The sequence below is a fragment of the Biomphalaria glabrata genome, chromosome 3 (assembly GCF_947242115.1).
Source record: "Biomphalaria glabrata chromosome 3, xgBioGlab47.1, whole genome shotgun sequence".
NCBI lineage: Eukaryota > Metazoa > Mollusca > Gastropoda > Planorbidae > Biomphalaria > Biomphalaria glabrata.
Window position 1 is genome coordinate 40,802,554 of NC_074713.1, and position 26,621 is coordinate 40,829,174.

A 26,621-nucleotide genomic window follows, 5' to 3' on the forward strand; every position below is an offset into this window, starting at 1 on the left:
CATGTCATCTAAAAATCCCTAATCCATGTTACCAATCAAATCAGAACTGATTATTTCTATACAAATTTTATACCATATTTTTCTTTGTATGGTAGGTCTTCTAAACAGGATCAAAGTATGATTCAATAGTACTTAATATTACCTTTTTTTGTCAACACTTTTTTTTTTACTTTTCCATTTTATTGTATTATTTATTAAATGACTTGGCTTGCATATTTTTGTTACTGCCCACCATCCTTTTTCGGAAAGGGAAGAGACTTGAGTGCTAATCTCTTCATTTTGATCAAGTGTATGTATCATTCTGTACTGTTAGTTGATATACATTTGTATCTTAAAATTTAGTTTCAGATATTGTGTATGCAGGCAAATGATGTTTTCTGTTCTTAGGTCAGTGCAACTTTGTGCTTAGATATTACTAATGACTTATTCTCCATGTCATCTATGTCACTTTGAATGTTTGTCAAGCTACTGTGCAATGAAAGCAAAAAGGTTATCAAACTATTTATATCTATTGGTTTTTAGTGTACACACTTTAATTTTAGCCCAGTGCATGTTTTCATTTGTAAATAAAATACCTGTTTTAAGCATTGATTTTTAATTCAGTGAATAGGCATTTAAAAGTGTCTTCTAGTACCATACTAACAGTAGCATGTTATAAATGTTTATTAGTGAATAATCTTTAAGATCGACTGTATTTCAACATGGAACATGAGTTGGAACTTTGAAGCAGGGCTTGGTTTTTTTTTTTTTTTTGGGGGGGGGGGTAGTATTGAGTGGAAAAGTTGCAAAATTCTGAGCACCTGACAAGTTATTATATTATTTGTGTAGCTATATCTTTACAAAATGTCATGAATAGTTCATCTCATCTAAAGGCAGCTTAAATGTAACTTTCATCTGATTGATAGGTTAATGCAAACTTGTTCAAAGATGTCTTAATAACATACATCTTCACTAAAAATCTAAATGAGATTACCCCCCAAACAAAAAAAAAACCCACTTGTTTAGAGTCATTTAGATGAAAATGTAGTAGCTGAATAAAAATCAGTTTGACATAAATAATGGTAAGGGTGTTAAAAGAAAGATAATTAACAGCTAATTTTGACCAGGGGTGAAGCTCAGATGTGCATCATTAGACTAATGTCTATATTTTCTATCGGACAAGTGGAAGAAGTAAGGGGCATGAGCCATCTTTCCAGTAACCTAGATATGAAACTCAATGTACAGTTATGGCATAGGCTACAACTAAATATTGTTTCAATTATTAGCTGCAACATTTTCTCCAATGTATAGGTAATGTAGTCAATTAGATAATACAGTTTGTGGTGCACCCATTACATTTCTGAAGAGCTAACTTATCTTTTAAAAAAAATCGAGACTGGTCCTATTTTAGAATAGCTCTACTCTTCTGTATAAATCACAAGGCAGTCCTGAGTTCAGTTTGTTTTTTGTTTTTTTTTTGTAAAGGTTGTGACAAGAAGTGCACTGGTTAGAAAGCACAGATTTGTTTTTACAAAGCTTAAATCAACCCACAAGCTGACATTTTGCACAATTATTTCTTTTATCTGACAACAGAAGAATCAATTTTTTTAAAAATTATTTGGCGTCTTGAACAATGGGGAAAAAATTGTACTTGACTGAAGTGTTGGTATATTAAGCTGAATTAGTCCCCTTTATAGGTCACTTCTGCGTAAGTTTGAAACAAACAATACATAACTATACAATCTTATATAGTCATAGCCACTTCACTAGCAGAGTGGTTAGTATGTCGCCTTGGGTTCAAATTCAGGTTTTTTTTTAGATATCCCTTCCTTTCTTCCCCCAACACTTTTCCCAGCTGATCCTGATAAGTGATAAGATCATAGCATATTGGTAAAGAATGAAATTGCGCTAAACAAAAACAATTGGTAAAAGTATTTCTAATTGCAGATTTATTCTTGGTCTAGATCTATTACAAATTTAATTACATGACTGATCCAAACTATTTCATCCAATTACACTTCATTTAAACCTTTTTTTTTTTTATGTTTTTCTTGTTTTGAGTACTGTACAAAAAGTAGAGTTCCCCTTTCAGACCTAGCGGTCTATAGGGCAGATGATGTAAAGGTCATCTATTTCTGTGTCCTACGGTTTAACGAGGATGTCATGTGGCCAGCGCAACGACCAACCACCTTTACTTTTCCTTAACTAATGTCAGGTTCCCATTCTAGCTGGGTGGACTCAGAGGCGCCCAAAGATCCCGAAATTAAAAATGCCAGTCTTCAACTGGATTCTAACCCGACACCCCCGGCTCTGAAGCCAAGCGCTTTAACGCTCAGCCACTGTGCCTCCTTTGTCAGGTAATACAAATAAGAAATAACATGTACATACTTTTAACCAGACAGACAGCTTTGTAAAAATGTACAACAGAAGAGTAAAAAGAGATAGCAGTAACAAATGTCAACAATGGGACTTTTTAAGTCACAAAGAGGGAAATACCAGTATATACTGACACCAGAGGAAGAATAATTAAAGATTATTTTTCACCTAAAAATAATAAGAACCACTATTTACAACCAATCACTCTAATAAAGTGGCATGGAACAGAAGGAAAAAAAAGCAAATCAATTTAATTTCTCTGGTAACAAAGCATACATCAGCAGCTACAATAAAGTAAATTGGATGCTTAGTACAAAAAAACATACCATTACAACTAATAATTTGGTCCTTTAAAAAAAATATAGACCTACTCTACATTTAAACTAACAATGAACTGTGTGAAGCATATGATACGGTACCAAGGAAGACTACATTAAGGATATGGCTGTCCTTGAACAGAAAGCCGACTAGGATAAAGGCAGCTTAGGGCTTATAATTGTTGCAAATTGTCTCAATAAAGCAGTCCCCCATATTATGATATATTTCTTATATGATATATGGTCCTTGAACATGCTTTATACATGAACGGGATACTGATGAATCTCTAGCTTGCTTTCTTTCACATTGAGCGAGTGATACAAACTTTTGTTATTTTAAGCAAATTTTCCCATTTTACTGTCATTTGATCTGCTTTCATTCTTTAAGTGTCACTTAAAATCTACACGATTTTAAAGTATATGGTACCATCAAAAAGCGAAATACCGCATTCTATAGAATAGAATAGAATTCTATAGCTTTCTCCGTTTCTTCCTACTTTGCCGAGGCATTGTATAGAGCAGGGGTCTCAAACTCATATCAGCATGTGGGCCGTAGTGGAAAGTAACAACCAGTCAGCGGGCCGCACCACGAAAAGAGAATGTTTTTTTCGTTAAATTTTACGAACACTACTGTCACTGCAGTTACATGCTAAAATAAAGTTTGTATAATTATTAATTACAATAAGTGTAGTTTATTACATGCACAGGCAGTTTAGTTTACTACAATAAGTTGACGTTGTCTCTGTCACTAATAAAAAGCAGAAACTGTAGTTCTCCAAAAATATATATAGGCCCTATATATAATTACTAGGCCTACTGCAGATGGCTCGTCACTCATGTTTCTGTCCACTCAGCTGAGACCAGACCATCGAAGTTAGTCCTGAAGTCGCGTGTAGTGGCAAGCCGCAAGGTTGCTCTCAGAACAGTCTCAGACAGTGGCGTAGTATCCATGGCGCGAAGGGGTTCAATGAACCCGGGCCCACGACCATTATAGGCCCACAACATGTGGAGTAGCAACAATGGCGCAGAGGGGTTCATTGTACTTGGGCCCATGACTCATGACTAGTTGGGACCCACGTGAGAACTTACGGATGGCACTAAACTCCTGATGTTCAAAATTAAAATTTCAACACATGCAGCTGCTAATTATTCATTTTTTTTCGAAGCTCAATTTGTTTCTTTTTTTAAAATGTATTTAAAATGTGAGGTCTGAAATCTCATTGACCTTTTAGACTTCCAACAGAATAATAAAACTGTAACAACAGATGTGATTCTAAAACTTATGTATCCGAACCAATGAAGTAGATACTTATTTTGGATGACAGTGTCCTCGGTTGTCCTTGTATTATTTAAAATCAATGTTAATGTAATCATTACAACAGAATAAAAAAAAAAGGAGATGCAATCTAAAAAAATAAGTAAAAAATAAGATTAAATATTTAGCAAGGAAATTAAACAGGAGAGTAAGTTTCATGTATAGCGTTAAAGTTTAAATGTTTGTTCTGTTACAATGAATGGCGAAACCGAATTGGGAAGCAAGTTTATAACAAAGATGTTCAAGATAGAAAGAGGTCAAAATTAATCATGGAATATTGTTCTCACTGACCAATGCTTAGTATTTGGTTTATAGTTCTTAAAGAAAGTTAACACCATAATATTTTTACAAAAACAAGATCATGGAATAGTGTCTTTCGAAGAAGAATGCCTGTGTATCATGTATAGTCAAAACGATGTCGCCCACACAGCAGTTCCCCCCCCCCCTCTCCACACAGCTGATCTATCCATAGGTATATAGGCCTACATATATGAATATAGAACTCTGACCAATAGGCATATCAAATATACCGTCCATAGTTCTTTAAGAAAATAATCACCTTCATATTCTCTAACCTGGTTTTATCAAAGGTTGATCAAATTATCATATTTAAAAAAAAACTCTTTTTCTAGTTTTTCGTTTTGTGAGAACCAGACCTGCAGAATTCGCTGAACCATGCTGAACAAATGCTCCAAGTAAAGCTAAAGCTATGAGGGTACCTCCAATAAAAGTGAATAGCAGGGCCACATTGGTCTTCGAGTATTGCTTCATCAAAAGAAGCCGCTTGCGCATTATGTTCACTGTGCTAACCACAACTTAAAATTGGTCTTAAATGATTCCGTCAGCTGTGTTCAAGACGTTGCAGATTTCTATGACAATGACTTGGTTGGTGTTTTTTTGCTAATAACATCTCAAGATGGGCGCGTCTTGAATCCAATAGGAAGAGCATACTTTTGCCCACAATGTGGTCATCAAGGAATGATTAGGATATTATGATGTATTAAAGTCAACACAAATTACTTTGTGTTTCTCAAAGGAAAAAGAACGCCTGGAAGTTGCAGCACTTAGAGGGAAATAAGAATTGCTTATTGTCGAGTACTAAATTGTAAGCGCAGTCTGCGTTGCGTTACAAATTTTGAAAAAATGAAGAGCAACATCTGCATAAAGCAGAAAGTAATGGAATGTCTTTTCTCAATATACCCATAAATTCAGATGACTCAATTGTTCTGACATTCGTCTTATTTGGGAAGGGGGCCCACCAAAATATTCTTGAACCCGGGCCCATGGATACTTTGCTACGCCACTGGTCTCAGATGCTCATCAGTCAGTCTTAATGCTGTTTTGTTGATCTTCTTTCTGGAAAAAACTGTTCGCAAACGTACGTACTCCCAAACTTCGCTAGAATTCTAGCAGCTACGTATAATAAGTTTGGAAATTTCTCTTTGGGAAGAAACTGGTAGAAATCTGGAACACCAACATCAGCGTATTTTGCTTCAGAAGTGTCACACTGCAGGTCCAGTAGTTCCATCTGGACTTCCTCTGGAACGTTTTTCACGTCAATTGAGAACGGAGTGGCAACAAGGAAAAACTGGTTCAAGAGCAGTGAATTGCTGAAGGCGGTGTTCAAAATCTTTCAGTAGTCAATGACTACAACTGCTTTAGGCAAAGTGTTAATAAAATGATGACTTAAAGTATTTTATTAATAATATAAATTTCTTGGAATACGATTTCTATTTCCCAGTAATCTAAATAATTTAGTCTTTTTCTTTAAAGTCTGGAGTATGTTTAACCAGTTCCTCCATGGTTTAATGACCACTGTCTAAACGTGCATGCTTTGTAATGTACCGCACAACTTAATTGCACTAGGTAAAAAGTTGATACAAATATGTTTCATATTGTGTTTGTAAGACAGGTGAAAATAGGTCTATTATGTAATCAAGGCATAAACAACTACTAAAAAGAAACCACTTTAGTTATTTATAGCTGGTAGCACATTTTGTTGTGATGACCATGGATAACACAAGCTAATTCATCATGTTAAACAAGGCTTCAGTGCGATTCCTTTTTTGTCCAAAATATATATTACGCCATTGAGAATAAGTGTTTATAAACATAATTTTACAGCCTTTTTCTTAATGTTTGCCGTCTTTTTATTTTTAATAATAATAATTATCTTTATTGTCCGTATGGAAATTTGTCTTACTATTTGTGCATTTTCTGTCCTCCTTGGTGAGGTTTTCCTTTTATTGTTCTATGGGTTTGAACACGTCTGGTAAGCCTCAGTGGGTATCAGCATTTTTCTCAACATAAGACAATTTATATAACAGGAAAAGTTGGAAATGCAATAAAAACGCATACCAGTACAAATAGAATACAGTATATTGACTTTAACAATTTTTTAAATCACCAGTACCCTTTAATTATACAAGTTAATTGAGACAACTGATTAGAACAAGAAGAAACTGACAAAAATATTTTAAAATAACATTTTGAGTTTATGAATTACCCAGTATGTTTCAGCATCTTAATCATTTTAATGTACTTAGAAGAAACTAATGAATTCTATATTTATGTATTTTTATATTTGAAAAACTATTAAAATATGGAAATTGCATAGGGTATAAAAAATGGGCCTACAAAGGTATTTTTAGTCTAAAGAAATCCCGTTTTAATTTCACTCATATGTGATCTTCCCAAATAAAACATTTCCACTAAATAACAGACCACACTTATATCAATACTACATTGTAGTAAAATGATATTGTTATTAGAGCATGGAATGGGTTGCCTGAGCTAGCCAGGAAAACCATTGACTTGGCAGAATTGAAGTCATAGGTTAACACGCGTAGGACATAATCATCTTTTTTGAAGTAACAGCTATATTATATAAGATAAGATAAAATTAAAATGTAGCTGCACAACGTAATTTTTTTTGTCCACTTAAAATGATCCATTTTGATCAGTTAACTAATTTTACCTGGAATAATTAACTCATAATGATACAGAAACAAGACAACTTTACAGTTAGTAGTAGTTTATTTGTGATGAACCAATATTGTGAAACTTGTATGTATACAAATAATGCTTACATAATGAACATGATTTCACTGAATAGTTAACTAGTGGGGGAGTTCTCAACTAACTATGTTTATTCAAGAGACTGGCTTACTATTAATATAACAGACCAATCAATAGCAACAGTTAAAAGATAGTTCTTAAAATGACAAGTGAAATACATTCATGATAAGAATATTTCACTAAAAATGATATCCAGCACTAGTTACAATACCAAAGTGTTGGATGCACAACATAAGAGGCTTCAATGAAATGAGCTGTCTTACCTTAAGAGACATTTGACAATAACTAGCATACATTAGATGAACCTTTCATTTTATTCAAATATACAAATACTGAAAAATAATCCATAAAAATCATTTCCTCAAAATGCCTTAACTTCAATCATCATTATTCCTATCCCCATCTTGATCTCCATTTTCCTTATCTTGTGACCTTGATCGAGAACGTGATCGAGACGTGGACTTCTTTTCTGCTGGGCTTGCTGATCGGCTTTTTGACTTTTTATCTTTACTTTCACTTCTTGATCTGCTTCTACTTCTACTTCTTGATCTGCTATCACTCTTTGAGCGACTTCTCCTTCTACTTCTGGACCTTGAACGACTTCTTGAACGACTGAAAATACACATTTTCAATAAACTAATGAACATACAAAAGAAGCAAATTATGTTAACAAACTAAAATTATTTAAAAAGGCATTCAGTTAGAGTGGACATCAGTAAATCAGCCCCGAAAGATGGTACATCATAATGCCTGTTACATGTGACCAAAATGAAAAAGGGTTCAAACAGGCATTGAATAGGTGCAGATTTAGTCAAGCATGACAGAAAGGACAGAAAAGTATGAATATACTTGCCGGATATTACGAGAGGCCTGGGCCTTAGTTTGTGTATTACTAAACTAGTGGATTGGATTTAGATCTGTCAAACTTAGCTAATGTTCCTATAAAGTTATTCTACGCAACAAAAATAAAAGGATTTTTGCGAAAATGGGTTTAACCATTAAACGATACCTTCTTATAAAATAATGTGGAAATAGGTTTACCTATTTTGTTGAAAAAGTTTCTATAATAGAGATGAATTTAGCTATTAAACGGGTTTACCTGATTTGTTTGGTTATTAAGTAGAGATACAATTAGGTGCTTTGTATCTATGGCCCTGCGGTTGTGGCTGGGACATTAAAAATAAACTACAGACTCCGCCATGATCTAAAGAACATTTAAGCCAAGTTATGTCAAGATGGTCAAACAGTTTTAATTTCTATCTGGGACATACAAACATACACCTTACTTTTTGCTTTATAGTATAGATAAACTACGGAACATACAAAGGAAGCAAATTAAGCTAACAAACTAAAATAATTATTTGAACAGGCATTCAGTTAGAGTGGACATCAGTAAATCAGCCCCGAAAGATGGTACATCATTATGCCTGGTAATGTTTAATTAGCTTTTGATCAAAATGAAAAGGATAACAAATTGCAATTCTTAAGACATTGAATAGGGTCAGATTTAGTCAAGCATGATGGGATAAATTGGAAGGAAGGCATTAACACCAGTAAGCTTTTACATGCCTCACTAAATCATTGGCAAAAGGTGTGTTATTTCATGGGAAGTGTGGTCGAGAGGCCAAGTGCGCTTGAACTTGGCTACCTAGAAGGGGGCTCGAGGCTCAACACCCGACTCGGGCAGATTTGTGTTTACCGAGTGCCTAAAGGCAGCACGGAAAACCAACTCCTAGATCCCCCCCCCCCCCAATTGGACCAAAAACGCTCTGAGCATGCTATAAGCATGAAAGTAGCACTATATAAAGCTATAATATATATTCACTATTGTAAAATGTTCTTGGTTTTTCATTGGTTCTGACAGGACAATCTGAGATTACAACATCATGTTTCTCTTAAAAAATTACAACTTTTAATTAACTCTTTGGCTCCGCAACAACGCACAGGACGTTGATTTTAAAAAAGGGGAAAAAAAGTCGGACCAACGCTGGGGGCATCGGCTATTTCAAATTTATTTTTTTCGTTTCTATTTCTCCAATTCTTGTTTTTTATTGCTTAATTTTTTATCTAGAATAGTTTCCCTTTGCTAAACATCTGGAATTTCCTTCATTTAACGTGTTTTTATTTTGTACGAAGTTTGTAAAGAGATTACATTTATTTTTTCTGTGTGCATGTTTTTTTAACATGGAGCTTCAACCAAGGCCATATAAACTTTTTAGATCTAAATATTTCTTTGATGAAGTATAATAATTCAGATGACTGATTTTGTTTCATCTGATGATGATATTGATAAATCTAATTATATAGATCTAGATCTAGTAAATTGATTTATATATCTAGACCTAGGGCTAGTAATGGTGAAGTTTATCAGCTAATGAAGCAGCTCCACCCCCATCTAATGTTCAATGTAGATCTAGAACTAGTTTAGCTGTCTCTACATCATCAAGATCTAAATCTAATTAGATAGAGGTAGATCTCTAGATCTATCATCTAGGCACTGAAACAGATCAATTTAAGATTTGTTCCACCAAGAAATTGGCTTGTCAACCTAGACTTAGCACTGCATCTATTGAGCTGGAATGTTTTTTTTTCATTGACAATCACATTGTTGATAGTCTTGTCAGCAAAATAAATAGCTTTGCTGACCATAGGATTAAATTGAACACCCCTGCTAGAATAAGATCCATCCATTTTCAGAGAATGGAAACCTATAACTATAAAGAAAGACAGAGTATGTAAACACTGTAGGTCAGGGAGAACGGTTTGTTTGCGCTGGATGGGAGTCGAACCCACACATTCATATTGACTGCTTCCATGAATATCACAACTAGAAGGAATATTTATATACTAAGTACATGAAGAACTTTAGAAGAAAATACTATAAATATATATATGCTGTACAGTTGGACTAGTTTTAGGGTAAAAGTGTTTTGTTCCAACAGTGTTCCTTTTTTTATGGGCTTTTTCGTTAAAGTAGTGACATTGGATTATTAGTTCCAGTTTATTATTTTTAGCATCTATTGCTGTTTCTTCTATGGTGTTCTGTAAACAAATGGATAAAAATGAGAAAAAAAGCTATTTGGATTTAATTTCAACAATAAATTTCTTTAAACATGCACTTGGATGGATATTTTCAATGTCAGTTGCTGAGTTTTTTATTTTTCATTGTTATATTCAAAACCCAAAATTACAAAAACAACATAATTTGCAAACTAGAAAAGATAAGAAATGGAAAGAGCATCCATTTCTCTTTAATTCTATATCAAATTTATTATTTTCCAATAAAAAATAAAAAAGTTATACAAGTTATATCGAAGCAAAGTAGCGCACTCTGAAATGGCGGAAAAATTAATTCTGTCCAAAAGTGGAAAATAATTCCGAAGTCAAAGAGTTAAGTCATAATTTTGAGCTATGATTTCATGTCAAGCAATCATAAACTATTTTGCTTAAATGTGAGGCAGAATGTAATCAGTGTTTTCCTAGTATCACCTCAATAACAGCACAGCAAAGTAATGTTAAGTCAAAGTAAAATTGATAATGGCATTCAGTTACAGTGGACATCATTAAGTCAGCCCCGAAAGATGGTACATCATTATGCCTGCTGTGATAAAATTTACGGAAATTTCTCATAAGAAATAATACAGAAAAGTATTGAAATCTGAATTAACTTTTAAGAAAAATAGCAAGTTGAGAGAGAAGCGGAATGGGAGAAAGACTTAACTGATCAAAAAAGAAGAAACAAAAAAAGAAATATATACTATGACTGTGAATAAAGGCTGTGCATTTGCATAGCTGGACTTAAACAAGAGATGAAATATTTCAACTATCTATGCCAATATGAATGTAATAACCATCTTGTACAAAATATTTGAAGTTTTTAAATTATATGATGAGACAACAAATTATTATCAGAGAACCCACCTATCTAATCTAATCTAATCTATCTATATTTATCTATCTATAAATATATAGAAACAGACATTCAGTTTTAGTGAGCATCATCAAGTCAGCCCCGAAAGATGGTACATCATTATGCCTGCTTTTATGTCAGAAATCAATTATTAACACCAACCTGTGTTTTTTAACTTTGTCTTCAATTAGCCGAATCTTTCTACCATTTATTTCTGTTCCATCTAATTTCTCTATGGCATTTCTTAGGTCTGCAGCAGTGGCGAATTCAATAATACTATACCAAAAGAAACAATTCAACAATTAATTAACAAAATAAAAGCAGCAATCAGTCAAATCATTTTAAAAATAATTGTACATTCATCAAAGAATAAAACACTATTATGTTGGCTAACAAAACTTTGTAATACAAATAAAAAAAAATTACCCTTCATTCCTGTGTCTTTTATGGGCATCTGCATATGTGACCTCTCCAGCTTGACGCATATAATCTTTTAAATCCTTTAAAAGAATTAACAATTTAATGTTGGAACAATACAGTATGAAATATGTGATAGACTTTCTAAGCAGTTAACTTGAAACCATTAAAAAAAACTAAACATAACTTGTAAATATAGAAATAATTTTTTTTATTAAATACATGGGAGGGAGGGGAAAAGTTCTATATAAAATGCTTAATCATATATAACACATATATAGTCCCTCAACACAAAAAATATATATGTAAAATTTTTAAAAAAGTAAAAACACATGGTAAAATAATGTATAGCTGATTTTGGAAGAAATCACGGGCCCTTCAAGACTAACACTTCAATTAATACAGAAGTGTAAATTAGATTACCTCTTTTATTGACAAGCAAGAGGCCCTAGTCAGTCAAAGAAGCACTAGTAAGGTTTTCAACCAGAACCATGGGTCGTCTTTCTTCTTTGGCACAGAGGCCCATCATCTCACGTCACTATAACTATACTTTATTTCACTACCAGTCGTCGTTTGAGCATCCATTTTCTTGAGGACATCAGGGATGTACCCCACAAAAGAAATCGAAGATGGAACATCGCACGTCTCAATGAACCAAATGTCATCAACATCTTGCCAGGTAACATCTTCAAAACAACTACGTCTTAAGATCTTCTTTGGTTGATGCTACAATATGGTCCACCATGGACCCAATACCCATGGCCCAGGCAGGCAGCGGTCCCCAGTATAGTAAAAGGCCCCCCCGTCACAGCCAGCTCGGCGTGAAAGCTTCGGAGTCATCCCCTCAGCCAGACTCATCATCGTCTCTTAAGGAGAGTTATTAAGCCTGGACATCATCGAGTGCCCTTGTTTTCTTCGTCACGTCAGTGAAGAGGAGGCTTATGGGGATGAGAATAACAGGTCTTTAATTATGAAGATTTTGATAAATTAAATAAAATAAAATGTGTTTATGAACCCCCCCAGTAGATGTTGACCTACATTTATAATAACTAACCCCACCTAAACCTTTACTGCACTGTTAATAATTAAAATATATATTATTATTCTAAATTTCACTCAATCTTGACATAATACACAAAAATAAACTAGTAGTAAAATCAAAGATGATGGTTTATAACTTACCTGCCAACTCACACGAGAAGATAGGTTTTCAACTATCAACCTATGATCTGTTCTTGTAGGTGGGCCATATCTGAGAAAATTATTAAGATTTATACATGTTCATAGACTACAATGTGTAATCAGAAACCAAGCAGTTATCACCCCAAACCAATCAACAAGTATCTATAGCTGACAAATAGCAGCTACTAAGAATATGTTAATAGACAGGTCAAATGACACGCAACTGGTTCTCATCATTTTACACACACACATTTTTTTTCTGAAGTCTAAATTTCTAAAAAAAAATCTGTAACTCACTTTGGTGTTTTTGCATTAGCAAAACTGGAAAATTAGATTAACTAGGTTAAATATATATATTTATTTAATACACTTTTTTTTTTCAGAAAAGTGTGTAAACTTACTTATCTAACCATGCAGATGAACCTCGAGATCTAGAAGCAGGTGGACGCCCTGACCCACGAGCATGTTCAATTACAACTCTGAAATTTATAAAATACCAAATAAAGTTTGTTTTAAAAAAAAAGTAAAATTAAAAAGGAATTCGCACATAAAATTCATTCATTGATTGTCTTTTTTTAAACAATCACTATTAGGGCCAAGTTAGTTTTCAGCTTGGTGATTCGGAATAGATGAAACTCAAGAGACGAGTCTAATACAGTAAAATCCATATAATTCAAGCTCTCATAGATAAAAATTCCGGCTTATTCGAATATTCTATGGTCCTACTTTAACCTTATTGAAAACTAAATAGTGGTCTATAATGCCTGATAATTCAAAATAGAATATATGCCATTTTCAATCAACCATAACCTTAAGTCAGCAGTCAATCCATGAACATGTTGCTTTAAGTTCATTTCCAGCATTGCATTTGCTATGTTTTATCTTGTAGCATAGGCATTTGTTCGCTAGTCGGGTCAGGTATGTCCTTGCAAGACTTCTTCACTAAGTGACCCAACACAAGACATCCCTTTAAGTTTTTATTACTATCACTGGCTATAGCACTAACTTCTAACATAATCATTTTCTTTGAAAATGAAAATACACATCTTAAAATAGAACAATGTTGATATTCCCTACTTCTTACACCGTATTTAGTAGTAAGCAGAATTCTTATAAGAAACTATTATTTTATTTGACTGTAGCAAAGTAAATTTGAAAAATGAATAACTATATTTATTGCTGTTGAATAGCATATTTTGTTAAATTCTTCAGGTGTCCCTTAGAATGGAGGTTGGCAGGTTTCAAAACCGGGGCCATCAAAATGACAGTCCAGTGTACATACCATTTAACCAAGATGTCACCCTATTATGTGAACACTAAGTGCGCATAAAAATAATGTTCCACTTATATATATAAGTGATATTTCAACAGCTACAACATAAATAAAACGCGATGTACAGTGAGACTGGCAGTTTTTGTTTAAATTACCTTTCCCCACAAAGCTCCTTGCCATTCAATTCATAGACTGCATCATCAGCATCTCTGTAATCATCAAACTCCTAAGAGATTTATACAAGGAAAAAAACATAAAATGTGATTTGTAACCTTTCAAACTAGAGAAAAAAATCATGATCATAATGAAATTGATATATTATGTGATATACAGGGTTCATAGCCAATTTCATGAATGATTTTCCAGGTTTTCAAGGTAGAGTTTAAGATTTTCAAGGTATGCATCGCACCATAGAAAGCAATATATATGTATATATATTTACATACATATGACATAAATATGTAAAAGAACAATATATATATATATATATATATATATATATATATATATATATATTAAATTTAAAAACCCACATTAAAATGTATGCTGATAAGTTGAAATCATACCTCCAAAAAAAAAATAAAAAAATTAATCTCTAGTGTTTCCTAAGCATTTAAATGCAACTTTTTAATACATTAGAAAACACACACAAGCTTGCATTACAGAAGAATAACTTTTTAAAAATATGAGATGTAATTCAGCTAAAACTGTCGCAATCAGTTGGAAATTTTCTTAAATTGACATAGATTTGTAAAAATAATATTTCATTCTTACTATAGCAGTTGACTTGCTTTCCATCAGTTTGAAGTAAATTACAACCAAAATAACTCTACGGGCTTTTCGACAGCTGTGTGCGAAATATTTTCGTTAAATCTACAGTAGATCTAGACTCTAATTTAAGTCACTAAATTCGCAGACTTTTCACGGCTGTGAAAGAATTATCTTCACTCTATTCTATTGGATATTTTCACGGAATCTACCGTAAATCTAGAGTCTAGATCTAAGTCACAAAATTCGCGGACTTTTCACAGCTGTGAGAGAATTATCTTAACTCTATTCTATTGGATTAGCATAAATTAAGTCTAGATCTAAGTCACTAAATTCGTGGACTTTTTTCGAATTATCTTCACTGAATCACCGTAAATCTAGTCCCTACAATTCGCGGACTTTTAACGGCTGTGTGCGAATTATTTTCACTGAATCCACTGTAAATCTAGATCTAAGTCACTAAGTTCGCTGAATTTTCACGGCTGTCACTGCTTCTACAGTCTAGATCTAATTAAGTCACTAAATTGGCAGACTTTTCACGGCTGTGTGCGAATTATCTTCACTGAATCACCGTAAATCTAGTCATGTGTGCAAATTATTTTCACGGAATCTACCGTAAATCTAGAGTCTAGATCTAAGTCACTAAATTCGCGGACTTTTTTTGAATTATCTTCACTGAATCATCGTAAATCTAGTCCCTACAATTCGCGGACTTTTAACGGCTGTGTGTGAATTATTTTCACTGAATCCACTGTAAATCTAGATCTAAGTCACTAAGTTCGCTGACTTTTCACGGCTGTCACTGCTTCTACAGTCTAGATCTAATTAAGTCACTAAATTGGCAGACTTTTCACGGCTGTGTGCGAATTATCTTCACTGAATCTATCGTAGATCTAGACTCTATAGATTCTAACTCAATGTCACTAAACTTTGCGAACTTTTAACGGCTGTGAGAGAATTATCTTCACTAGATTCTCGTGATTTAGCGTAAATCTAGCGTATTTCTAGAGCATTAGATGTACCTGTATCTAGATCTTTAAATTAACTAAAATTCACAGAGTTTTCATGTTAAGCGCAAATTATCTTCACTAGATCTAACTTAGATCTAAATCTAGATACTATTTCTAGCTAGATGAGAAGGATGGATCGTGAGAAGACTCAAAAGTAAAGTACCGGTAGCAATTATAATTAAACACTGAATCATTATCTCCAAATACAAAATCTAATAAAATACTCAGAAAGACACAAAGATAAGATGATATACAGACTTTCCATGCGAAGTCACTCTTACTGTTACAACAAGAAGATTTTCGGCGAGGGAGGGTCGGAGGGGTGTAGCCTTCACATTAGGCTGCTAATTGCTCTAGTTATAGACAATATAGTCACTACAGACTAGATCTAGCGCGTCTTCAGTCATAACAGTGAAAGGAAAATAGTGCTAAGTGAAATGCTTCCTTGAGCCAAGGTCGTTTTCAATCATGAGGTCGCGCTTCACAAGTGGGTGAAAGGCGGTGTAGACGCGTCATCACTGGTCAGCTCAATGTAACCGGGAAAAAAACGAAAATAAACACCAGGTATCGGGAGGGAAAGAACTCAAGGTCCACATTTTAAAATTCAAGGTTTTTTCACAGTTTTTTACGAAATTCAAGGCTTTTTCAAGGCCTTGAATTTAATATCAAATTCAAGGTGTTTTCCAGGTTTTCAAGGTGGCTACGAACCCTGGATATAATAATTTACATTGTACTGTTTTTTTTTTTTAATTAAATTTTTACCCTGATTGGATATTTTAAGGTTTAAATCTAGAAAAGAGCTCTACAATGCTTAGAACCTACAAATTAATATACTTGTACTCACCACAAAACCATATCCATTCTTTAGCATAATGTCTCGAATTCTTCCATAACCTCTAAAAAATCTTTCTATGTCTTTCTCTCGAGCATGATAAGACAATCGACCAAGGTAAACTCTAGTGCCCATCCTGCAATAATTTATTTCACACATCATAATATAAATTAAACATACTAATATTTCCTTGGCTACTAACTTACACCAAATTTGATGCCTACCAGTATTAGTTAATCAAGATCAGATCTAGAAATTGTGGTTATGGCTACTTTACTAATTAATGTTTTTTCTGAATGACATCCTTTTGTTGATTCTTTAAAACTGTTTTGTCTATGTTCTCTAAAGTTTTATAGTTGCTTTGAGTTTTAGTCTTGAAAAATGTATGTTTGTTAGGGTTAGGGCTCCAAATTTACCTTTGCCTAGGATCTCCACCCTAAATTAAAGACAACCATTGCTGCTGCCATATCGCCTTAATATTCGTCTTGTGAACAGCCCGTATTTTCTGATATTAGCGAACACTCCACAATATTTGTTAAAAAGAGCCTTTATTTAGATAGCTTTGACTAAACTAGTCTATATTTGATCATGCTCCATTTCTTTATAGTTCAGAAACATTTGGTTTCGTTCGTCCTGAAAAACAAGGGTTTTACACAGGTTCAAAGAGCACTGATATGAAATTTTTTTAAATTCTAGGACAGAAGGAGGGTAGGTCCGGTTTAAGGAGATTTTTCTTTTTTAGAAAATTTAAGTATCAGCTAAACAGTTTATCATCATTATCATTCCTTTAAGTTCCTCATGGAGCATAGGGCCTAAGCAAAAACATGTCACTCTCCGCAGTCTCTATTGTCAACATCGATCACACTTGAAAAAAAAACAAAATAACATTGACCTCAATGGACTTTTCAGGTTTTATTTTTTTTTATAGAAGATATTGTTTGTCACCAACAAATGAAATTATAATCTTGTAGCAGATATTATTAGCTACAGATCTAGATACTTTTGAAAGATTTTTTACCTTGCAATTTTTTTAAAAACGCATTTGAAAAAAAAATTGTTTCAGGCGATTTTGATCCCAATTTTTAAATATTTTATTTCCTGCCATCACAACGCCGCCATTTTGTCCCCGCCTCTCTGACATTTCTTGTAGATCTAGACCCGATAATTTGTTTATTTCATCAATAATTACATTTTAAACAAGTGAAGTTCATAAATATAAATTGTGAGCTGGAAATTTACTACGAATACTAGATCTACTATTAACAGGGTTAGTAGCACTTTTCCATGACAAAATTTTAGGAGATTTTAGGAGGTTTTTAAGGATGAAATATATGATGTGTGTGTGTGTCCTATCCATTTGTGTGATACATAGTAAAACATACACAAAACTAATAAATATCTTGCCAATATGTCACAGAAACAATGTTATCAGCTGTGGTGTGTCCACAGAAAATGTAATGAAAGTTATCTTTTAATCAAGTAACAACTTGACTGTCATCCCAAAACTTGAAACAACCTTTTTTTCTTCAAAGATTTATTTAAAAACATTACAAATGGTTGCTTTTCTTTTTTTTAAATAAGAAACATTCTTAGAGATGCCTTCATAATGTGTATTCTCTGTGATGGAAATGTACATTATTAGTTCCTATGTGTATCTTATAGATACTAGAGTCATGGTGTGCATTTGAGGTAATGTTTTATTCTTTTATTAGCTTTTATTCTTTTATTAGCTAACTTAAATCCTTCTCATAAACAGAGCCAGTAATATATAGGGAAATATAGGTCTATGGCTTTTGGATTGGGGGGGGGGGGGGGATTAGACATATTGGTGTTTTTTTTCCCTAGCAGAATCTTTTTCAACCATATAGTTTCCCTGGCTTTTACGAGTGAAATAATTTTTACGGACTTTTTACAGCTGCATGCGAAATATTTTCGTTAAATCTACAGTGGATCTAGACTCTACAGTAGATCTAGACTCTTGATCTAAGTCGCTAACATGCGCAAATTTTTTCAAGGCTGTGAGAGAATTATCTTCACTGAATTTACAGTAGATCTAGACTCTAGATCTTAGCCACTAAAATTCGTGAACTTTTCACTGCTGTGTGAATATTATCGTCACTAAATTTACAGAAGATCTAGACTCTAAAGCTAATTCGCTAAAATTCGCAGATTTTAACTCTAAGTCACTAAATTTTACAGACTTTTCACGGCTGTGTGAGAATTATCTTCACTAGATTCTAGTGATTTCAAGTAAATCTAGAGTCTAGATATAAGTCACTAAAATTTGCGGACTTTTCGCGGCAGTATGCGAATTATCTTCACTGGATATACCGTAGATCTAGAGTCTAGATCTAAGTCACTAAATTTGCAGGATTTTCACTTCTTTGTGCTAATTATCTCCACTAGATTCTAAGTTATTTAGCGTAAATCTAGAATCTAGCGTAATTCTAGAGTAATCTAGACATTAGATGTATCGAAATCATTAAATTGACTAAAATTCACTTATTTTTCATGTTAGGTTAGATACTATTACTAGATACTAGCTAGATCTAGAAGATTTACCGACTTTCCACGCAAAGTCACTCTTACACTTACAAGAAGATTTTAGGTGAGGGAGGGACCGGAGGTGTGTAGCCTACAAATTAGTCTGGTAATTGATCTAATTATAGACAATAGTCACTACAGACTAGATCTAGCGCGTCTTTAGTGGTAACAATAAATGGAAACAAACATTTCTACGCTGACTTCAGAAAAATACTGCCAGGTGAAATGCTTGCTTGAACCAAGGCCATCTTCAATCACGCGGTCGCGCTTCACAAGTGGGTGAAAGGCGGTGTAGAAGCGTCACTGGTCAGCTCATTAACACAGTCAGCCCGTAAGGTCATGCGATCAGAATGCCTAGTTACGCTGTTGGGTAAAAATTTTAGGAGAGTGGACAAAATTTTAGGAGACTTTCTGCAATTTTTAGGAGAATTTTAGGATTTTAGGAGACTTTTCATTTTTAGGAGATTTTAGGAGTTTTTAGGAGCGCTACGAACCCTGTGTTAAATTTCTTATTTATTAAGTAGATCTATCGTCTACGAAACTCAATTCCAATTTTTTAACTTTAGACCTTGGGGGTGTGTCTCGCCGGCTGAGCCAGCGACAAGCTCTCACTTCACTTTCTCCATGTCAACCAATGTTAGGTCAAAACGGCACAAAAAAGATCATAACTTTCTTAGTGTTAAACATAGTCATAATTTATACACCATTAGAAAGTTCTTTTATAGTATTTTAATGATGTACTAACGAAAAATTGTTTTTTCAAAGATAAATTTTATTTTCACCTCCCTACTCTAGTTACTAGATAGCTAGGCGAAAAAACGCGGAAGTGTGAAAGTAAAAAATGACCGATAAACTTGAGATTGCGTTTTTGACTTTTTTTCACATAAACCACACTTGCAAATTTAGTACACTTTTGAATGAAATAAGAGAAGTTTTAAACTTGTGTTATCGATTACTTTAGACCATGGCCTATATAAAGCTTAATTACGGCTTTTTTTAAAAGTTATTTGTCATTTTTTTCTTTTATTATAAAAAATACTCATTTTTTGTTTTTAGCAATACAGGGTCCAGGAAAATGATCAATGATTCATTTTTTTTTCCTAGGGTAGATATCATGCCTGGCTATAATTCTGCCAAGTTTTATCTCGATATCTCCGTCGCATCGCTCACAAACTTGAAAATACGGTTTACCATTGGGGGCTATGGGTTTTTCAGAATTTACTGAATTTCGATAAGAAAATTTCGTCATCAATGTAAAACCACTGGAGGCCATGTAAGGCCTAATATTCTGGATATATTCAAATAGATTTTATGTATTAATCGTCGTCGCATGAATTATAAAGCGCATTTGAAAAATAATTGTTTCAGACGATTTTGATCCCACTTTTTAAATATTTTGTTATTTTCTGCCATCAGAACGCCGCCATTTTGTCCCCGCCTCTCTGACAATTCTTGTAGATCTAGACCCGATAATTTGTTTATTACATCAATATTTACATTTTAAACAAGTAAAGTTCATAAATATAAATGAAATTAGATTTGTGAGCTAGAAATTCACTATGAATACTAAATCTACTATTAAATTTCTTATTTAATAAGTAGATTTATCCTCTACGAAACTCAATTCCAACTTTTTAACTTTTTGAGCGGGGGGTGTGTCTCGCTGGCTTAGCGAGAGAGACGCTCTCATGATGACTCATCTCTTTTGTTCCATGGCAACAATGTTAGGCCAAAACGACAAAAAAAATTTCATAACTTTCTAACTATTAGACATACAGTCATAATTTAAACACCATTGGAAAGTTCGATATAAGTATTTTAATGATGTACTAACGAAAATTTATTTTTTCAAAGATCAATTTTTTATTTCACCTCCCTATACTAGATCTAGATCTAAAATTCTAATAATATTTAATTAGTAATAATAATCTAATTATTTAGCGATGTTACAATATCCGGTGACACACCCCTTTTTTTAAATCAAAAAACTGTTTCGACTTTTTTCTGACATTTTTTAGACACACCTTAAAGGCGCACTTTGTTAACCTATTAATTGAATACTTCTCTGTAAAAGAGTTATAGTTTTTGATTGACCAATAAAAATGGCTTCCGGGAATGAAATTACGCTTTCCCACGTGGAGTAGAAGGTTTCTAATTATTAGACTTAAAAAAAGGTTCGATTTCCCTGTGTATAGTTTAAGAAGCTCAACATTCCCACGCCTTTTGACTCTCCAGTATTGTAGAGCATTTTTCTGGCTAAATTTCAGTGCTTTACTTTTCACATAATAATGAGCACTTTGGATGCTATTAATTTTTTAATATTTAGCAGTTGAATCTAATGCTGGAGGCCATTGTTAACCATTGTAATTTTAGCCATCTTGTTTACATGCCAAGATAATAGTGATTGGTCAGATTGGTCATGTGACATCTAATAATTTTCTGATAGGTTGAATTATTATAGCAGTTAAAAAAAACTTAGACTGAAATGATGTCAAAATGGCTGACATTGATTTATTTCTGCAGTTACGCATTTTGAAATAGATGTAGAATTAGATCTAATGGGTATATAATAAGCAGCTTAGTGTTCAGAGATTTTAAAAACAATAAACCTTCATTTGAAACATGTTTTTGGACTAGTTGTTTAATATATAAGAAATGGCAAGCATATTTATTCAACACATTCAAATCTCCTCACATCGTGCCCATTGGTTGCTATGATAAGGACAAGCACACATAAAAAATTTATTTTCTTTCAACCAGGAATCATACAGACATAATTCATATAAATTTAGAAGGCTCATTCAAATCTACAACATATCTGTCAAGAAGATTCTTAAAATAATTTTTCTGAAAAAAATTGTAACATTCCTAAATTATTATTCCAGTAGTTTGTGGAACACCAATTGAGGCTTTGCGGAACACTACACTAGCCTAGAGTTCTGGAAGTTCCGCGGAACACACTTTAGAGTCATTTACTGATTTAGACGTTTATTTTTTAGTTGACATGTGTCACAAAGTTTCTGAGTTTGGCTTTGGGTTTGGCCCTGGGGAAACACTCAGTTACATTCACACTGCCACTCCACTGGACTGTGACTGGTCTAACTTAGACATTATGATTCTTTACTAAGTTCCAGTCTAAGCCTAGAGATTGAAATACATTCTTTAAATGAAGAATCAATAAAAAAAAATGCCTACCTTAAATGCACCAATTCAACAAAATAAAATAATTTTGTCACACCTCTAATAAAGCGTGGATAAACGACGATGTAGGTCTAAAATGGTCGCTTCTTTATTCAATAGCGGAAGTTAATAGACTGCAGATTTTTTATTCCGGAAGGTTCGGTGTAAATTGTGCTTATTCTTTTGTTAATATCAATAAAATACACTGTACACTGATTTATATGTAGATCTAGATCTAGAAATCTACCTATTGATAAAATATTCGAAAAAAAAATGTCAGTCAAAAAAATTAAACGTATGCATAATTCATAAAATAGACGAAAAAAAATTTTTTTATTGTCCTAAATGGCACAAAAATGTATAACCAATGGCATCCCTTTTAGGAAAAAAATGTTACAGAATCTGGTGCGAGATTATTCTTTCAGCATATTTACCGCGTGCTCATTGTTGAGTCTACAATAATCCCTAGGTCTAGCTCTATATGTTAGGGCAGGGGTGGGCAACCTTTTTGTATCGAGAGCCGCATAAAAAATTGGAAATGGGGGCCGCATATGTATATGTGTGCGTGTGTAATTACAACTTATAAAGATACGCTAGCTAACTGTGTATAATGTCTTTTAATTCATAATTATTCTGTAATTTACATTAGCTTTTTTTTTTTTTGACACTCCCAATTGAGGAATTGCAACAACAGTCAGCAATTTCTGAAACCAATTTTACTATTTAAAAAAAAAAATGCCATCGTCTTTTTACATCACGACATTTCATCACAAATGTACAGTGTTACTTAATGTGAAGTATTTAACTGTTTACGCTTGAGCATAATGTTTCGTTTTTTTTTCAAAACCCTAGCCCAGAGGCGTAGGCAGGGTATTTGATGCCCGTGCGGAAACTCCTTGTGGTGCCCTCGAAAATAAAACAAAATATAGGGGCCTAACAACAAAAAGACGCTTTTTTTTTCTTTCTTCAAAAGTGATTGATAAAATAACTCGGGTATTGCTGATTTGCAAAACTAAATTGTAAAAAAAAAAAGATCTTATGTGCTTTCTTGCTGGCAAAACTATCAATAATTTTATCAAAATCATTTTTTTTTCTACCAATTTTTATTCAATGATAAAAATTTCCAAATTAGTGAGTCGTAAATTTGTCATCGCTCGTATGTAGCCACACTCGTCAGAGATATGCAAATGAAGATGACGATATTGGAAACTGAGCTTCAAGCTGAAATGTTTTGTATAAAGCTAACGAGCTCACCAGATTTTTGTTTTGGAAAGTTTGGAGGCTTCTGAAAAAAAATGCGTTTAACATTGAAGCCTCTCTCTCTACAGACGAAATTCATTTTTGTTAATGTCGTTATGAGTACTGTCTTGAATCGATTCAATCTGAGGGTTCAATAGTTGGAATGGTGACAAAAAATCATATTCATCAGCCACATTATGAGGTGCTCAGATTCGATGATTATTTCTTAAACACTCCGGTCCAATAAAGAGTACATTACCCTCCTCGTTTCCTTGTGGCTTATATGTCTTTCATGATTTGCATTCATCTCTAATTCAGTCCAAGGAAAAAAATCGCACCCCCCAATCGGCTATAAATAGTGTGATTTCTCTATTAAAAAGTAGTCCGAGGGAGGAGGGTCGATCGCCCCTATCCTCCCCCCCCCCCCGGATCCGCCAGTGAAGTGAGGTAGGCCTACTTATGACTAGAGAAGATTGTATAGTTATAGGCCTATATTGTTTCAATTTATTTCTTTTACCACCACCAATTTTTTTCACATGTTCGAGATACGAAACAAAATAATTTATTACAAATAAATAATTAACTAAATGACTATTTTTTTTTGTATTGTCAGGTAAAAGAAATAATTGAGCATAATTTCAGCTTTATCCGAAATTGGGTGTCGAGAAATAGAGTCTTATGGTATAAACGATTTACTTGACAGAGTGAGTTAATATAAGCTTTGTAAAAAATGAGAGTGAGTTGATATAAGGTTTGTAAAAAAATGCAAGCAAAATTTATTTTTTTTAAAGTTGAAAGTAACGATATTATCCAAGACACTGATCAAATGCCCGTGACAAGAAAAAATTAGAAAGGCTGCCTGGTCGTGCGGTATGCGCGCTGGACTGTCTTCTCGGTGGCCAAGGTTTATACCCTGCCCGCGGCCATCCCCCGCCGTCCTGCAGGATGTTCGGACTAGGAATTAAATCTTCCAACTCTGAAGGAACATCCAAAACATGTAGGAAGGCAGGACAAATTGTTAATTTTTTTTTACAGAGCACTGATCAAATGCCTGTGACAAACAATCATCTCTAGATACGAGTTAACTAAAATACTTCCGATTCCATCTTTCCCTTCTCATGTCACCCATGTGTCACATTCACGAGTAGGCGATGATCGGATGACCTAGTCTTTAATCTTATTTACTACTCGAATGACGTCATGCACTGTTACATTCACTAGTAGTTTTGAGCAGTAAAAATAAAGGAAAATAAATTGCACATGAAAAACTAGTACATATACAATTAGGTCAAAGATTCTCATCGACAATTTCCTTACTTACTTAGCTTACAGCCCGTCATCCGGGCTCATCCCTGTTGGAGGGATGGGTCATCTTTTTCATCTTGTTCCAGGTGTAACCAAATTTTAATATTTCGCCTCTAGGCGCTTCTTGAATGCCCATCCTTTCCACGTGGGCTTCACTTCAGTGCCTATCTTGTGATTATAGTGAAGATTTGCGGTTTTGAACGGTTTAGTATAATTTTTAACAGCAGCACTACTCGAAAAAATTAAATTTCGTAAAAGAACATTAGCATAATTATTATTCTCTATTTGGCAAAGACGATCAAGACAGACGTAACTGACAGGATAACATAAAGAAATGAGATCTGACTATAGGATAACTCAATAGTACAATACCTACGTAAGATACTAGGTTTAGTAGCGTTAGAGGCGGCCGAGCCCGTTAGCGTGATGTTTGTAAAATGTTTTACATGTTTCGGATGTTCCTTCAGAGTTGAAGATAGTTTACTTCCTGGTCCAAATCTCCCGCAGGACAACAGAGGATGGGAGTGGGCAGGGTTTGAACCCGGGACCATCGATGAATCCAAACGACAGTCCAGCTCGCAAACCGCACGACCAGGCAGCCATGTGGTAGGGGCCTACGGTATATAAAGGTTCAGGGCCCCGCATATAACACTCGCCCAGGGCCCCGCGCCCTTAATTCTGACATGACATTTGTTTTGCGACAATGACACGAAAAATGCAGAGAGCAGAACATAAACCTATACGCTGCCTTTGTGGACCTAACTTAGGCTTTCGACACGGTCAATTGCGATCTCTTATGAGGATTTTGAGTCAATTTTGACCAGGCTTGGATGCGCTCCTACGTTTTTATCATGGGCGTAGCCAGGATTTTTCTATACACATATATATTTATATACATACATATATGTGTGTGTGTGTGCATAATTAATTAACCTTTATTACATTCTGACCCTTAATTCTTTCGGAAGACGTTCATTGTAACCTAGAATAGGTTCTTCCTGGAGTGAGTCTACCAGAAATGGAAACTGCCACTACGAACAAGAGAGCAGCCATGCTAATCTACAAGAAGGATCCCACCCCAAGCAACTTAAAAAGGCTCAGAGCTGCACGTAACAATGCCCAAAGAGTAGCGAGACAATGTGCTAACAAATACTGGCAGGGGCTATGCGAAGATATTCAATCTTGTGCCGACTGTGGTAACATAAGAGGACTATATGAGGGCATGAGAAAAGCCTTTGGACCTCACACCAGCAAGTGTGCTCCGCTCAAGTCAAAAGATGTCTCAATCATCAGTGATCGTGCGCTGCAAATGGAACGATAGGTAGAACACTATGCAGAACTCTACCAGAAAACGCCATCTCACCAAATGCTGTTTCCAACTTCCCATCACTTCCAGTTTTGACGGAATTAGACGAAACGCCCTCAGTAAAGGAGCTGAGCATTGCCATTGACATGTTTGCACATGGGAAAACACCCGGAGGAGATGGCATTCCTGCTGAAGTAATTCAGGCTGGAAAACATGCCCTAATCAAACCACTCCATGAACTGCTAAGCTTGTGCTGGGAACAAGGAATGGTCCCCCAGGAATTGAAAGACTCCAACATTGTTACAATTTATAAAAATAAAGGCGACCGCTCTGATTGTAACAATTACAGAGGCATCTCACTGCTTAGCATAGTCGGAAAGGCTTTTGCTAGAGTATTACTAAAGCGATTACAGATCCTGGCAGATCGTGTTTATCCAGAGTCGCAGTGTGGCTTTAGGGCAGGTAGATCTACAACAGATATGATTTTCTCTCTGCGGCAGCTACAGGAGAAGAGCAGAGAACAAAAGCAGCCCCTCTTCATAGCTTTTATTGATTTGACCAAGGCCTTTGACCTTGTTAGCAGAAGCGGT

At 34.3% G+C, this 26,621-nt stretch overlaps 1 protein-coding gene across 2 annotated transcripts; it reads right to left on the reverse strand.

Annotated features, from left to right (window-relative positions):
• Nucleotides 1-7,004: 7,004 nt before the first annotated feature.
• On the reverse strand, nt 7,005-22,354 carry LOC106078176 (serine/arginine-rich splicing factor 4-like). Of its 2 annotated transcripts, none has more exons than XM_056025091.1 (8): nt 22,197-22,354; nt 16,470-16,593; nt 14,003-14,073; nt 12,976-13,053; nt 12,575-12,644; nt 11,402-11,475; nt 11,138-11,251; nt 7,005-7,677 (listed from the first exon to the last, which is right to left on the reverse strand). In XM_056025091.1, exons 2-8 carry the CDS (start codon nt 16,590-16,592, stop codon nt 7,443-7,445), a joined length of 765 nt encoding a protein of 254 aa, XP_055881066.1. In that variant the 5' UTR covers nt 16,593; nt 22,197-22,354; the 3' UTR covers nt 7,005-7,442. The 2 variants fall into 2 exon arrangements, with proteins under 2 accessions (XP_055881066.1, XP_013094427.2); XM_013238973.2 differs by lacking the exon at nt 22,197-22,354 and adding an exon at nt 16,874-16,892.
• Between the last annotated feature and the right edge of the window lie 4,267 nt (nt 22,355-26,621).